Here is a 15,590-nt window from a genome sequence, read left to right as displayed (position 1 = left end):
TCTTTGTCAAGCTGGATTGTTAAATTAGAAAGGAAACTTATGTTTGTTGTCATTAGTTGTTTTGTGTTTAAGGCCTCAAATAAAATTTCTGGCGTACATTTTTATTTATGCATTATAAAAATGCTATCACAGCTGGAATTCAATGTAGAGCTGCCGTCAACCTGTTTTACTGGGAGGGATGTCTTGGCTTCCAAATGGAATTGGACTTCCCAGACCTCAATTGCTGCAAGTGTTGTGTGGAAGATAGGCCTTCAGAAGGAGATGAGGCTTAGCCAAATACATACGCTTTTTCATAGCTAATTCATGTCGGGCCTCCTTTGAAAAGAAAGCAACAGCTGTGGAGTCACTGCAGGATGGGATTTACAGCTATCATGAGGCTGAGTAAATTGATGAAAGCCTTCAGCTTGTATGTCTTCAGCCATGTAGTTGTGGCTAAGTTGGTTCTTGAATTAGTGAGTAACAGCAGTGAAGATGGTCATCATCTATCATAATCCTTATCTCCAAAATGTTCCCTTAGCTGGAGAAGCCCTGATGAAAGATGAAACGGTCATCATCAACATCAGTGAAGGAAGCTGTGAAGCAGTAAAAAAAGGAAAAGATTGACTATATCTAGAACTCTCATCTTGGGAAATCTTTCCAGAAAACACCTCAGGAAGATATTTTCACATGTTCTGTAAGCTTAAGTGCACTCTCTTTTCTGTTCTAGGGTGACACACAGCTCCTTCAGCTCCCCAAACCAAGCATGTTGGACGTGGTTTCACATTATGGTGGCAGTGACTGTGAACCTAGCGTAGGTCTGATCTCCACATTGCCCTTCCTCCTATGAACTAGAGTGGGATTTAAAACAGGAGCATTTCAGTAATTTGATTTCAGTACAATTCTGCAAAATTTATATCGGCATATTTGAGGGTGGTAAATCACTGTGTTGATGGTGAGAGTGAAGACTACATATACATCCTTTATTCCCTTCCAATTACAGCTTAGTGTCTATTCTATACTTAGTGCCACACCTACATACTTACTGAAGAGATGTTTTCTCCTAATAGTTTTCTTTTATGAACTAACAAATACCTGAAAAAGAATAGTTTTGAATTGCAGAATTAGAAATCAATCCTATTGTTTTGTCAGGTTTTTAAAGTGTTTAGTTTTGTTATGGGGTTTTTTTTTTGTTCAGGTAGGTTTAGATTTGTCGAGTCATGCAGTTTGTTCTAACATATGCTAATTTAGGCAGAGCATGAGTTAAATCAAGGGAAAAATGTGAAAAGCTAGAGAAGAATGAATGGACAACTCAGAAATTACTTAGTCTTAGTACAAGCTAATAGGCTTGTTTGTTTCATTATAACTTGAGAGGTTTTGTATAGTCACATTTAATAAAATCACAATCTAGGAAACCATAATATAAAGGAAAACATAAATTGATATGTGCGTAAGTAAGGGCATTAGCTGAGACAAGTCCTCTTTGCTTTCTGTACCTGTCCAGTTACAGCATGTCAGTACAATTGACATCTTTTGCAACTTGTTTTGTAGACTAGGAAGTTTAGCGATCAGCAGAAAAGTGTATATTCTGTTCCTTCAACTTGCTTATACATAAAATGCTAAACATGGCAGCACTGATAATCTTACAGCTTTATACTGACAGTTCAGCACTTCTTTACCTGTGTCAGAATAGAGTTGTATTTTAGAGTTCTTTTGCAACTTTTGTTGAACTTAGGTTAGAAATGAGCCTTAAACTTCACATTTTCAGGTATTGCTTTCATCTATGGAATACAAATGACGAAATCATAGTGACTGACTTCACAATTTGTGATTTCCGTGTGGAGCAAGAAACAATTCAGCTTATATCATTTGTTCTTCAGTATTCCTTTCCTTTGTCCAGTTAGAAAATAAAACCAGTTTTCCTGATCCAAATGCAAACATTGGATTTAGAATTTGGTTTAATGCCAAAAAAATCAAAAGAAGCAGGTTAAACTGTTGTTGCTTAGATAAAAATAGAAAGCTACAGTTGGAAGAAGAGAAGTGACTCAGTAAGCAGTATGGTGATGGCAAAATAGGATGTCAGCCAAAATGCAGGAAGCAAGATGGGAACACCCAGATCAGTTTAACAGTCTGCATTTTACATTCTCAAAGAGTGGTAGTTTCTGAGATGACTGCAGGAAATCTTGGTTTGAAATAAATATAACTGGATTTTACTTCTGTACTTATTAAGCTGCTTAAACCTGAGTAAGTTTTACTAAATGTGAAATGTATGTTTTTGGTTGGGTTTTTTTTTTAACCCAGCCCAATTTTAAGACCAGTCTCTTTTTGGTAACTTTATTTATGGTAAAGGAAGTTTAGCTTTGGATGCTGTGAGAGGCATCCAGCAGAAGTGTGTGGTAAGTAGGCAGTGATACACACGTACTGGGGAGTTACTGCGGCACTGCAGTCTGGAGTAGAGCTGATGGCACTGATTGGTACTGATTGATTTTTATTACTCTGGAGCTCCGAGCTGACTTCATCATCTGCCATGTAGCTGTGTCTTGACTTTTAACACACAGACACATACACACACACACACACACACACACCCTTAGTGGTGTACATGGTTTTGTTTTTCTAATTATAAGCAGGTAAATTTCTTCCTCTGTTGCTATACAAAACTAAGTAGATTCAGCAATTTTTTATAGCTTATACTCTATATTTTCTTTGAATAGCAGGCATGCATCAATCCTAATGTGAAATTCCTATGCTGCCATTTCCTGCCTACAGCTGAACTGCTTTGATAATCAGGTAGTGGTTCAGTTTGGTACCCTGGAAAAAGTAAGGTGACAGCAAGAGTAAGATGAGGTACTGTGCTGCAGTCCTCATGTTTTCATAATGGCTGTCCTGACCTTGAAGATCTTGGTCCCTAAGAATCTAAGGAGTTAATGTGGGGGGGAAAAATGTCTGTGTAGGAGTGTTTTAAGATAAGGTAACCAGTTCCTTGCATATGCTTCAGTTTAAATAAACTTAACCAATACTTTGTTTTTTGAAGCAAGTAGACCATCTTATGACTTTACCTCTTGATAGCTTAAGTTATACTTAATATAGCCTGGCTTTTGAAGCGTGTGACTTCAGATATAATTACAGGCTTGTAATATGCAGACGCAATATGACTGCTCATCATGAATTTGGGGGGGTTCAAGGGCAACTTTCTTTTGAAGTGAAACACAACATGGAATTAGTTAACCGGAGCACCCATAGGTGTTTCTAATTCCAGAAGAGAAGCTGTTAGTCAAATGTTTACATTGTGTTTCATTTCCTTTACAGTAGTTTCCTGAATCCCTGCTTTATTCTTAAAATACAGACCTACCTTTACCCCTGCTTCTTGGAATAGCGAGATAATGAAACTTATCCAGTTGACTGTTTGGGGGGAAGGGCCAGAGTACTTTTGCTGTACATTTGTAAATGCAGAGTGATGCCTTTGCTAGGAGGTGGTGGATTCTGAAAGCTGATAGTGCAGCCTGAGTGTCCTGCCACGGGCCTCTTAGACTGAAGCATCTCCTTACAGACAGCCTGTACTAAAAGCACAAAAAACCCCAAGTACTTAAGGAATATATTTAGTCTTTCAAAGAAAATTGTAACACGGGAAGGAAGCAGAGAGCCGAGGTAGCGACTGTGCCAAGGTGCCTGTTGGACAGCTGGGGTAGGTCAGGAGCAGGGCTTGTCAGCTGGGAATCCGACCAGAACACACCATGTGCGCTTGTCTACTGCTTTGCTTACTGGGTTTCAACTTTCTAAGAAGTGAGGTAGAAATCTGATTATTTTAAATCGGTGGCCTTCAAAATCCATGATGGATGCCTGAAGATTTTCCAGGGAGGTCTGGACTGTTACAGAGCATATTTAAAGTCAATTGTTAGTTGTTTAGTGGACCGTCTAGGAAAATAGCCCTCCAAATCGGTGGAGGTCAGGACTAACAGGTAGTTCAAGCTGAATAAATTTGTCTTTGAAGAAAGTCGCTTTAGGAAAACAAGCTCTTCTGAAAAGAGGGCAAGCTTGGTAGATGTTTGTGGTGTGCAGTGCAGTAGGAAAGGTGCTAGACAATAAAATAAGCATGGACTAAGGGAGATTACAGTGGCACTGCCTGGTCTTGGCAGGAAGGTGGTACAGGGCTGTTTACCCTTTCACTGTCCCTGGGCAGAGTAGAGCATAGGATTGCAGATGGCCCCTGGAGCACAATGGGTTACATGGTATCAAATGTCTTTGTTTCATGTCTAAGCCTAGAAAATAGATTAAATGCTCTTCTAATACATGTATTACAGGAAAACGTTTTCTGTAATGACTACAGAAAATGCTGTGGTAGGAAAAGGAAGGGAGTTGGTCCATGTAAGTGTGATCTGCTTGGGAAAGGAGTCAGCTGGGTACAAGTGGATTAACTGAAGTTTTGAGAAAATCCTTGGGTGGCAGTTAAGTGGATTTGTGACTCACTACTACCACTTCCTAGCACTAGTACCTAACTTCCACAGATGTTTTAAGATGTCAGCCAGCTTAACTTTTTTCGGGTCTTTTTGAGTTCTTATTCTTTATTTCAGTGCTCCAGTGATGTGCCCATGTGTGTAGTGGGTAGGGGAGGACAAGGACTGAAGACTGTTTTTATGATATCTCTGGTTAAATGGGCTTTTCTGCTTGTCCATAAGGTGTATGAAATCAGCCTTAGTTGAGGTTGGTATGTGCAGGAGGCAAAGCAAGAAACAAGGATGTGCCTCCAGGTTCCAGTTCTCCAGTACTGTGTGTTCTGGTGTATGTGCAGTAGCTTCAGTCTAAATTTGTGTTCACCTTTTTTCCTCCTAGAGGAGCCTGACATCTGCTATCTCTTGTGACCACCTGGTCAATAAGCTTCAGTTCCAATGTATCTGTTAAAGGGCTGTAGTGTCTTGTTACTTTAATTCCAACCTACTCAGTCAAGTAACTGGGTTTTCTTTGCTATTTTAAGGGGAATAAAACCCAGACACTGCCGGGATGCATATTTTGTATTATTTACTTGCATGTCCCGTTGCTAGAGATGAAGCAGAAAAGTAATCATTTTTGTATAGTCAGATTATAGGATTGAGGTTTCTCTATGCACAATATATGATGTGTCTCTTAAACAGGGCTGATTCATACACAAAAGAAAACAGTTACAGCACACACACTGTAAGACTTTTTATAACTAAACACTGAGTTTGCTGTTTCTATAAATGTCTGTCCACCCTTGTCCTCAATTACATCAACTTGCATCATCTGTGTCTTTTGTATAGGAACAATTTACCAGGCTTTTCAATATTTATGGGGGTTTTTCCTTTATGAAAAGGGGCTAAGTGATATATAAATCTAATGGAGCTAAAAACCATCAATATGCTCATGAACTTTGTAGAAAACCCCTCAGTATCCCTGCTATTTGTGCTTTTTTTAGTCCATATCAAATACTTTGTTTGTTACAATGCTGACATAAAGTGTTGCCTGTCTTTATAATGCTGTTATGAAAACAGTAGCATTTCCTAGTTGAATACTTGATGTTTACCATCCTTTAAGAAGATGAAAGTTTGATCTTGAAACAATATCATGTTTTTGTGACTGCAGCCAATATAGATTTGAATCTTTAGTGAGATGGGTCTCCTATGCTTGAGGCAAGAAACTGGTTGCTTCTGAAATAATGGGTCTGATACAGGAACAGAGGCAGTGTTTGCAAATGGAACTTAAAAGTAAGCTTTGTCTGTTTACATAAAGTAGTATTGCATATGTATTCTGAAATAATCACTACTCATTTCAGATTTATTTACCTTGCTTTATTCACTAGATCTTGCTTATTTACTACATTCACTGGATCTTGGACATGCTTAGGTCGTCTATGGCTTATGTCAGTTTGTGCTACATGCCTGTAAAGACACTGAGTGTTTTAGATATACAATATAAGCTTTGATATCAGATTTTTTTCATGCAAAAAGGGGGTGGGCTTTTTTACCTGCATCTAACCAGCTCAGCAGAAGCACTCAGGCCAAAGGATTTATTTGTTAATTTCTGTAAAGTCCAGAAGCTTCTGATCAAGTATAGATTTTTATCTTTTTTGTTTCTAAGAAAAGAGCGAAGTAATACAAGGTCTACAGCTTCACATAGTAAGCTGCTGCTGTTAATTAAAGGGCTTGTCAATTTTACTGTTCCTTGCTATTTAAAATCATCGAAGGTAAGTTTTCAGATACCACATCTTACTGTGCATGTTTCCGTTACATACAGTAAGATGAAGTTTGAGATGGGATCTGTGTGCAAAAGCATTTGCAGATATTGCTCAAGCTCTTTATTTTTTCTGTAAACCCATAGATGTTTTTACTTATTTTAACTAAACAGAATTCCTCTTACACATTTTCTCAAGGATGAATTCCCCTTCTGTTTAGTCTGCTAAGCATGAGGCAATTCTGGTTTAAGTTAGTATCATTCCTGCTGAACAATTTCTAGAGTTTTTGAACTTCTATGTCAGAGTAGGAAAAGTACTCCAGTAGTGATATTTCCTGCTGTGGCTTCCTTGACATTACCATGGCCTTGAGCATACAAAGGAGCACGAAGCTTGTGTTAGCAGAAAGATCATAGAATCATAGGATGGTTTGGGTTGGAAATGACCTTAAAGCTTATCCAGTTCTAACCCCCTGCCATGGGCAGGGACACCTTCCGCTATGGCAGGCTGCTCCAAGCCCCATCCGACCTGGCCTTGAACACTGCCAGGGATGGGGCAGCCACAGCTTCACTGGGCACCCTGCTCTAGATAAATAATGCTGCCGTTATGTTTTTGGTCAGCTGTAATACCAAATGCTTTTCAGAGTCCTTGCAAATCACATTTCCATACCCTCAAGAATGATTTGCCTATTGCTCACCAGACTTTCAGCTGGAAAAAAAAGAAGGGAAAAAAAAAAAGCAGGTGCCTAATTCTCTAAGTGACTCATAACACCACCAAAGTGTCTTGTCCTTTATTATTTACTATTCCTTTCATGCACCCTTTATTAGTCATTTTCTGCCATCCGTCAGATGAATAACCATTTTAACTTGTGCCAGATGATTTAATGCATTGTTCACGTGCCATGTGGGGTCTTCCAGGGTAATTCATCTGTTCTCTGGTTTTAATTCTGCCTGAGGGCAGGCAGTGGCCAGATGAATTACCCTGGCAGAGCCCTGTTCTTCCAGGGCCCAAGGTCCCTTTCTGGTCAAGGTGCCCCCCAAGGCGGGGGGCAGACAGCTGTGTCAGAAGAGCCCCTTCCCTGCTCCCCCATGGAGGATGGAGCCACAGGACCTGTGCTGGTTGTGGCAGTCCAGTGGGTAGCATCTTCTCATAGATGTGTGCATGCAGGTGTGACATGTATGGTGTGGGTCAGGAGTGCTGCACCACTGGCTGCATATGGGCACACTGTATAAAAAGGGGCCCAGGTATAGCCTGTCCCTGCCACTGAAAGCAGCTGTGTAAGTGAATCCCTTTAAAAGGGTGGGGAGAAAGAGTCAGTAAAGATGAGGATGACTATGCAATGATTTTTGTTCCCTGGCAGTGGGCTGGCTTCTCTTATTTACTTTATGTAGATCCAACAAAAAGGCTGTAAGCCCTGGGGTCTGTGGAGTACAAGCCTGGGCTAGGCAAATATGTACATGCAAAAGCTAGTTTTACACACTTTACAATTTGCATATGCAGGTAATTGCACATTTAATTGCAGCTTTTGTTTCATGCATCTCTTCTTGTATGGATCTCTGAAGTCTGTCTTGTCATGTCTGCCAAACGCTCTGCTATGAGGGAATGAAGACAAAAGAGACTCTTTTTTTTTTCCAAGTGGAAAGGTGTTTTATGCATGGTAATCAAAACGTGAATAGAAATTAACTCTGTTCCTGTGGCAGTTTTGTTGGATGACTTAGGACATTTAAGCTAAAACTGTAAAGATGTCATGTGCTTTTTCTCCCCTAAAGCATAAATATAAAGGTGAAGGACTGCTGGCAGCCTTGCCTCCACCTGCTTTTCTTTTCTGCTCTTAAAATAGACTCTGAAGTAGAAGTAGTTTAGCTTTTTCAGAAAAGAGATTTTCCTCTAACCTCTTCAGTAACTAAATCATTTTGAAACTTAAGCGTTTCTAAGCAGAGAAGGGAGTGACATGATCTGGTTGTACTTGAATCTGTTTGAATGATGTATGACATCTTCACGATGAGGGAGAAGGAGAAGGGTGGTCATACCATAAACAACACCATAAAATCAGGGAACATTCTCCCTCTCTGCGAATAGAGTGTGCCAGGGAAATTCATGAAGAGCAATGCCAGCTGCTGCTTTGTCTGCGGAGACTTGTTGAGTTTTAATTCTTTGCGCAAGTTTAGACTGACCATGGTACAAAACAATGAACACTCTGTATGTTCTTTGGGAACCTTTCCTGTGTGCTAATGGTAACTGAAAATGGACCTCTCAAGTAAGCCTTGCTCTCAGCAGGAGGGAATCACAGTAAAAACTTCAAGAACATTGTGTCCCACTTCTTCTAAAAGAAGTAAATATTTCTTTTTTTTTCCTCATTCAATCTTTAATGTATTTTATGATGTACTGTGATTTCTCTTTCTATCCCATGATACTAACAATGCCAAGTCATACTGCCATCAGACTTTTCCTACCAGAACCCAGGAAGCTTTTTTCTTCTAGGGAGGCTGTGATCCAGCTGTGGTTCACAGCACAAAGCATTGTTTTTCAGCACTGCTGACATCTGCTGCACTGACCAGTTACAATATGAATCTTTCTTCAGAGTATTTCTAATCTTGTCTCCTTGTAGCGACAATGTTATGGGATGAGGAAAATTGTTTTGTGGTGGTACAGTAACTTATAGGGAGTGCAGCCAGTGTAGAACAAAGATCCATTTCCCATAGCTCTTGTTTTAAATGTAAATTGAAACAAAAATGTGGGCTAAGCCAACAACTGAAAGCTTAGTATACAGCAGATGTCATTTTTTTTGTCTTTTTGAACTGACAGATACTTTGGATGAATACTTTGAGTATGAAGCCGAGGAGTTCCTGGTCTCCTTGGCCTTGCTGATCACTGAAGGTCGAACACCCGAGTACTCGATCAAAGGCAGAACAGAGGGCTTTCATTGCCCGCCGGCACAATCAGGTCAGCTGCCAACAACTAAGCATGAATGCAGCGACAAACTGGCTCAGGTATGACGGTACTCGTTTCATTTTAAGTGTCATGGTGGGCATCCTTGCTACCCTGATTAAAGTCAGCTGAGAACCCCATGGTAGAGTCACGGTTTAGCACAAGTAACAATTGCTTTCTGTCAGTCCCACATTTAAATGACTGTGTAATTCAGTATCATACTAATAATAGAGCTGTCCTTAAAATGAGAGATCATTAAGCCTTTTATCCTTGAACATGAAATTCTGCATGACTACTTCAATGCAGTACATTTTCAGGTCTTTATTATGCAAATGGAGAGTGCTATTCTTAGCATTCTTGGTCTGTTTGGTTTGGATGGTTTTTTGGTTTGGTTTTGGGTTTTTTTTTTTTGATAAAATATAGGCTGACTTGCCTAACTTCTTGCTTTTTCAGGTATTATTGAAAAGTTAGTGATCCAAAAAACATGAACACAACAAACGTAGCTACTCTGTTTGGGAGTAAGGTTGGAGCACCCCATTTCAAGTAAAAGTCCCTAAGTACTGTGAGAATTTAAGCTATTATTCATGTAGAAGTTAGCCTGCTCCAAGACACAGAACTTATAAAGATACTGCTTGAGTGTGTCCATCCAAGAGGATGACTTGTGGAGAGAGAAGTACAAGGTAGCAAAGTACAGTTATTGGGGAAATGTGGATTTATGTGCTCTTTTTAATATAATTGTCTACAGAAGTTGCTCAAATGGCAACCATAAAAGGATTTGTTAATTATTTTTCATTTAATAGCTCTGGAATCTTATCTCTGATTTAGTGAAACCTGGTTTGCAGAATTTCACCCTTAGTCTTTGCCAGTACTTTGGAACATGTTTTTAAAGTACACTTAAATCTGGATAATATTTTTATGGCTTACATGCGTTGACATTTTTTCTTTCCTTCAGTGTCGTCAAGCCAGGCGAACCAGATCTGAGGTTATGCTACTGTGGAAGAACAATATTCCAATCATGGTAGAAGTGATGCTACTTCCAGACTGTTGCTATAGCGATGAAGGGCCCACCACTGAGGGGAATGATTTAAATGACCCTGCAATTAAACAAGATGCATTGCTATTAGAAAGGTGGATTTTGGAGCCAGTTCCTCGACAGTAAGTTGAATATGAAGATTAGCTGACAGTTGCAAGAATCTTGTCATATTAAAGGCCTTAAAGTTATCAGCAGTTTTGTACTGGTCCATAGCCATGAGGACTGATCTAAGAAAACCACTATTTACCAATGAAATCTGACCATCTTTTAATCACAGTGTTCCTGTACTCATATGTTCTGCAGTGCACACTCTGCAACACAGAGTATGAAACGCTCCTAGCTGAAGATTTTTGTACATGTCTTGTTATATTAAATTGTATAAATTACTATGTGGATAAAACCAAATCGGGCTCTGTAATCTTCAGTGTTTCGTTGTTTTGCTTGATTCAGCTGTGTTTTATTTTCAGAATGAAGCTTTGAAAATGTTCTTGTTCTAATAGTGTATATTCTTGCCAGCATCCATGTGTTTCTTTTACTCCATTTTAGGAGTGGAGATCGATTTATTGAAGAGAAGACCCTTTTATTGGCTGTTCGCTCTTTTGTGTTCTTCTCTCAGCTAAGTGCGTGGCTGAGTGTTTCACATGGTGCTGTTCCCCGAAACATTCTGTACAGGTATGTCTGGGATGGAAAAAAATGCTACTCGTTTGCTGTTTGCAGATTGTTGCAACTTATCTTAAAACCATCCTTCCCTCTAGTTTTCCTGTTTGCTTTCAGAAGGTGCCACGTTGTTGTCCCAGTTCTTTTGGTGATTGTATAGGATTCATACACTTAGCGAAATACAGCAATTGCTGGTTTTTCTAGTGCTTTTATTTAGGCAGTTGTGTTATTAAGTAGATAATTAAAGACTCTCCATTTAGATAATTCTGTAAATGCCTTTCTGTACTGTTTCAGGGTGAGCGCTGCAGATGTGGACTTGCAATGGAAGTTTTCCCAGACACCAACTGAGCATGTCTTTCCTGTTCCAAACGTTTCTCACAACGTGGCCTTGAGAGTCAGTGTCCAGTCCTTGCCCAGACAATCGAACTACCCAGTACTGACCTGTAGTATTCACACCAACCTTAGCTTTTATGAAAAGAGAATGCAAGAGCGTAAGTTACATCAGCACAGTGATTCCATTGCGGCACAGCAATGCAGTACCTCCAGTCCACAGCGCTTCTGTGGGAAACAGACGTGGACAGTGACACCTGAAGGGCAACTTAATGGAAAAAAGGCACCTGAATTTACCACATCTCTCAGAAATTTAAAACTTTATCCATCTACCAGACTTGGATCTGACTTTGGGGCATCGCAGTCTAAGGTTCAGTGCTATAATGCTACAGCAGACAGTAAGACGCAATTTCACGAAGCACCTGTCAGAACTTTTAAATCCTTTTCCCTAGCTGATTCTCGTGTTTCGAATAGTCATTGCTCTCATCAGCCCACAGGAGAAACCAATCCTTTGATAGGCTCTTTACTTCAAGAGCGACAAGAAGTCATTGCACGGATTGCTCAGCACTTGATTCACTGTGATCCAGCTACTTCACCAGTTGTTACTGGACGTCCATTCAACATACATGAAAACAGCTTGGCTACTCCGAAAAGCTTTCGGAGTACTTACGAAGACGAAAACTTGCCAAGGAAAGGCAAGGAGAACTCCCCTGTTTCTATTGCCAACTTAGACAATGTGATACAAGATGGCAGTGAAGGGAAAACTAGAGCAATACCAGAGATCACACTGCTGGATTCCCGCGTTCCAGTGAACCATTATGGCCGTCAGTTGGCAGGAGAGGGCAATCCCCTGATCGATTCTCTGCTCCAGGAGCGGCAGGAGGTGATAGCAAGGATTGCCCAACACTTGATTCATTGTGATCCGGCTACTTCTCATGTTACTGGACATCCTTTAAAAGGACATGAGACTAGCCCAGTTACTTCAAAGATTTTCCGAAGTACATATGAAGATGAAAATTTGCTGAAGAAAGGCAAGGAACCCTCTTCTGTTTCTTTTGCTAAATCTGATTTTAATTCATTAGAAGACAGCAGTAAATCAAGGACTAAGACACCTGATACTCCTATCAGTCCTTCTAGGTTTGATGGAGAATCAAAGCCTTCTCTGAAACTCCAAGCAAGAAGAAAATTAGTTTTATCAAAACCCAGTGAAGCTGTCCGCAGTGCATTTCATCAGACTTCCAATAAAACTTCTCATGCATTTACTAACATTCACACGTCATCATCATGTATTAAAGAAAATAAATCTGAATTGCCAGATAAATCGGAAATGAAACATTCTGGTTGTGCACAGAAAGACCAGATAGCCAACAGAATTAAACAGTGTTCAAATTTCAGCAACATTGATGAACAGATTTGCACAAATAAACTTAAAGAAAGAACAGTTTCTAATGAGAACAACAGCACGGACAGTTCTTTTAACAATTTACAGATAGATAAATGCCGAATACTTGAAGGTACAAAAAAGGCAACTGTGATGCAGGTTTCTGACTCTTTGCACAAAAATGAGCTCAAGTGTTTAGATAAAGACTCAAAAAAACCAATTATTTATGAGCAAAACACTCAGCTTATTAGTATTGAGAATTATTTAAATAAAGACCATGACAGTTTCAAAAACAAAACCAAACAAGATAAAACTAAAACTGCACATGATGAGAATGAAGACCCAATAGGTGTCGATTTACAAAGCACTTCTCAGAAGAAACCTACAGAGGACAGTGTAGTTAAGTGTGACCGGCTGAAGAACCCAGATGTACAGGTAAATACTCAGAGGAAAAAAACAATTCATATAGTCACATAGCTTATACCCCATATCTGCTAAGGACCAGTATGTACATGGATTTAAGTCTAACTTTGTACAGAGCAGCATGTTATTATTGCTGGTTTGGTCTAAAGTAATGTTTGGCTGGTAGTGCCTTCCCCATACCTTCTTAATTAGAAATTTAACATTGAGAAGATTATCTTATTCTGCTTATGGCGATAACCTTATGAACGACAATTGGGCAGTTAAGCATCCTGTCTTTTTATAAGTACACCAGTGTCTCAGAGTATGTGATCTTTAGTGACCAGTCTCTGTGACTGTAGATTGAGTCAAGACATATTTATACTAAGTATTCCATAATATGCTAGTGTGATGCTGATCCACCTGGTTCATAAGTCCTCTCCATTACAGCAAGGAAAGTATTGCCATGATAGACCATTGAAATATCCCATTGATCTTGGGTAAATTTGTTTTGCTGACAGAAAGCACCGTCTTTAAAACATGCAAATACATGGCGGAAACATAATTTTCGATCCTTGGATGGAACGTCAACCAAGGCTTTTCATCCCAGAACTGGATTGCCTCTGCTTTCAAGTCCTGTAAGTTATTGTTGGAGTTATGCTGAGAAAGGAGGTATTTTGTTCTTTTGGTATCTATGTATGGTAGAAAAATGGACCAATTACCTAGGTGAAGTGTGTGTGTTTACTTTCAGTGTCAGAATGAATGCTCTTGCAAGTGGAAATTTGAGAGTTAACACTCACATGAAGTTGAACAATAATTCTGGAAAAGAGAATATTAAGGAGGTAGTTTTTGAGATCCTATCAAGATTAACAAAAGGTGACATTAGAAAATTCTATGGAAAAAAAAAAGCTTTGGTGTTATTTTAGAGCACAGAAGAAAGCATTTTGCAAATTAGTGTAAGCTAACATATTTTGTCATTTAAGAGTTTTTGTGTGAGTTATTAATATCTGATTGCCTATTGTTCCAAAGCTTTTGTTTCTGTGAACAGTTTGTACTGTATATTCTTCAGCAATCAGAAATGTCATTGAATGACTCAGTGATACAAAGCTGCTGCGATAAGACAGGAGGACATTGGGGAAGTGTTACAGCTCTTGGTAGGTTGTTCGGAGTCTTTAAAGAAAAAGGGAGTCTCAATTAAAACTTCTGAAGTAGTGATGTTTTGTAATCAATGCCTGATATATTTTATTCTTCAGTGCTTGTAAAAGCTGTCATATTTTCAGGGAACTCGGATGGAAATTGTTACAGCCTGTTTAGTAGTAATGTTCTGTACCGTTCTAAAAAGGCATCAGCCTCTTGAATGAGTCTTTATTCAAATACCTTTTAAATCAGAATTTACAGTCTTCTCATCAATAATTCTAGGATTTTCTTCACTAGGTTTAGAATGCATAGGAATGACTTCTGCTCTGTGTTCATAGTTTTGTAATGTCATGAAAATTATTGGGAAACTTGTGCTTACTTGGCAAAATTGCCCTTGCTAGCGGTACAGTTTTCAAATTAGCATGTTCTTTCCCTTTTGAGGTTCCTCAAAGGAAAACACAGTCGGGGTGCTTTGATCTGGATTCATCACTGCTGCAGTTGAAATGTCTGTCTGCAAGAAGGTGTGTTTTATTTACAAGCAACATTAAAATGTTTTGGGGAGACATATCCATATGCAACCACAAATCATGTTAGCAAAGACAGAAAATGGGGGCCTTTCAAAAAGAATCCTTATTTTGAAATAAGGCTTGGCAGCTGAGTTGCCACAGGGTTCCAGGTTAGCACAGCTCTGGGACATAGCCATGGTACAAGCTCTGTCCTGGGGGAGGCATGCTGTCATATACACCTGAATTTTCAAACAAAATACAGCAATTGTTGATTCTTCTTCAAGTCAGTGTTATTTTTGTGTCTGTTTTGTTCTTGGTGTTGAATGAGTTAAACATTTTGCCTTATAAAAAGGAACCGACTGTGGCCTTTTGTACATTAATGCAGTTAACATAAACAGCTTATAATATGGTATTTTGATGTTAGAAACTTCAGGATACAGGACAAAAATACCTGCATGCAAGAGAGAACAATCTGATAATTTGGTTCCTATTTAATGGACTTAATGAACAATCTATATTTTTATTGTCTTCAACCCCTGTACTGTCAAACTTGTGACTGTATTTTTTCAGTCAACTCAAAAATGTTTTGCTAAAGTATTACCAGGCAATGTTCAACTGTTACTTCTTTAGGACAATATTTTGTAATGCAGTAAGTAAAAGATCCTTTCTAGAGCTCTTTGTACCCAGAAGACAAAAGCCAATGCTTTTATCCTTTATATTTATTCTTTTTTTTTATTTTATTTTTAATAGCCCACAACAATGTATAAACAGAGACAGGGATCCAGAGAGCCATGGGAAACCATTCCTAAGTTCTAGTGCTCCACCAGTAACAAGTCTTAGCCTTCTGGGAAACTTTGAGGTATTGCATATTCTCTGGAATTCTTGTGGTATTGTTATTATTCTTCTGAACTGCTTTGGAAAGTACTTGACTGTGAATAATTCCAGCCTGATTACAATGTAAAAGTTTATAATTAAGTTGAATAAAATTTGTTTTAATTTCCAGCTGTAAGGGCACATATTTCATGCCCCAGACATCTTCTATTTCAGAGATTCAGACAC

General features: G+C 39.0%; 1 protein-coding gene across 7 annotated transcripts in view; it reads left to right on the top strand.

Annotated features, from left to right (window-relative positions):
• ATOSA (atos homolog A) overlaps positions 1-15,590 on the top strand; it is a 47,877-nt gene that overhangs the window by 22,659 nt on the left and 9,628 nt on the right. For 3 of the 7 annotated variants that reach the window (XM_061347427.1, XM_061347426.1, XM_061347425.1), the window contains 8 exons: positions 707-794; positions 8,966-9,150; positions 10,041-10,243; positions 10,668-10,793; positions 11,073-12,924; positions 13,410-13,526; positions 14,467-14,546; positions 15,282-15,390. In XM_061347427.1, coding sequence (XP_061203411.1) covers positions 743-794; positions 8,966-9,150; positions 10,041-10,243; positions 10,668-10,793; positions 11,073-12,924; positions 13,410-13,526; positions 14,467-14,546; positions 15,282-15,390 — 2,724 coding nt within the window. In that variant the 5' untranslated portion in view covers positions 707-742. Of the gene's footprint in view, positions 1-706; positions 795-8,965; positions 9,151-9,199; positions 9,769-10,040; positions 10,244-10,667; positions 10,794-11,072; positions 12,925-13,409; positions 13,527-14,466; positions 14,547-15,281; positions 15,391-15,590 lie in introns of those variants that run through there. The other 4 variants (XM_061347428.1, XM_061347432.1, XM_061347429.1 and 1 more) reach the window with 3 other exon arrangements.

The sequence above is a fragment of the Neopsephotus bourkii genome, unplaced genomic scaffold (assembly GCF_033783945.1).
Source record: "Neopsephotus bourkii isolate Nb327-2 ecotype Australia unplaced genomic scaffold, CSIRO-AGI_Nbou_v1 NB_318, whole genome shotgun sequence".
NCBI classification, from domain to species: Eukaryota; Metazoa; Chordata; class Aves; order Psittaciformes; family Psittacidae; genus Neopsephotus; species Neopsephotus bourkii.
This window is presented reverse-complemented; position numbering and strand designations above follow the sequence as displayed.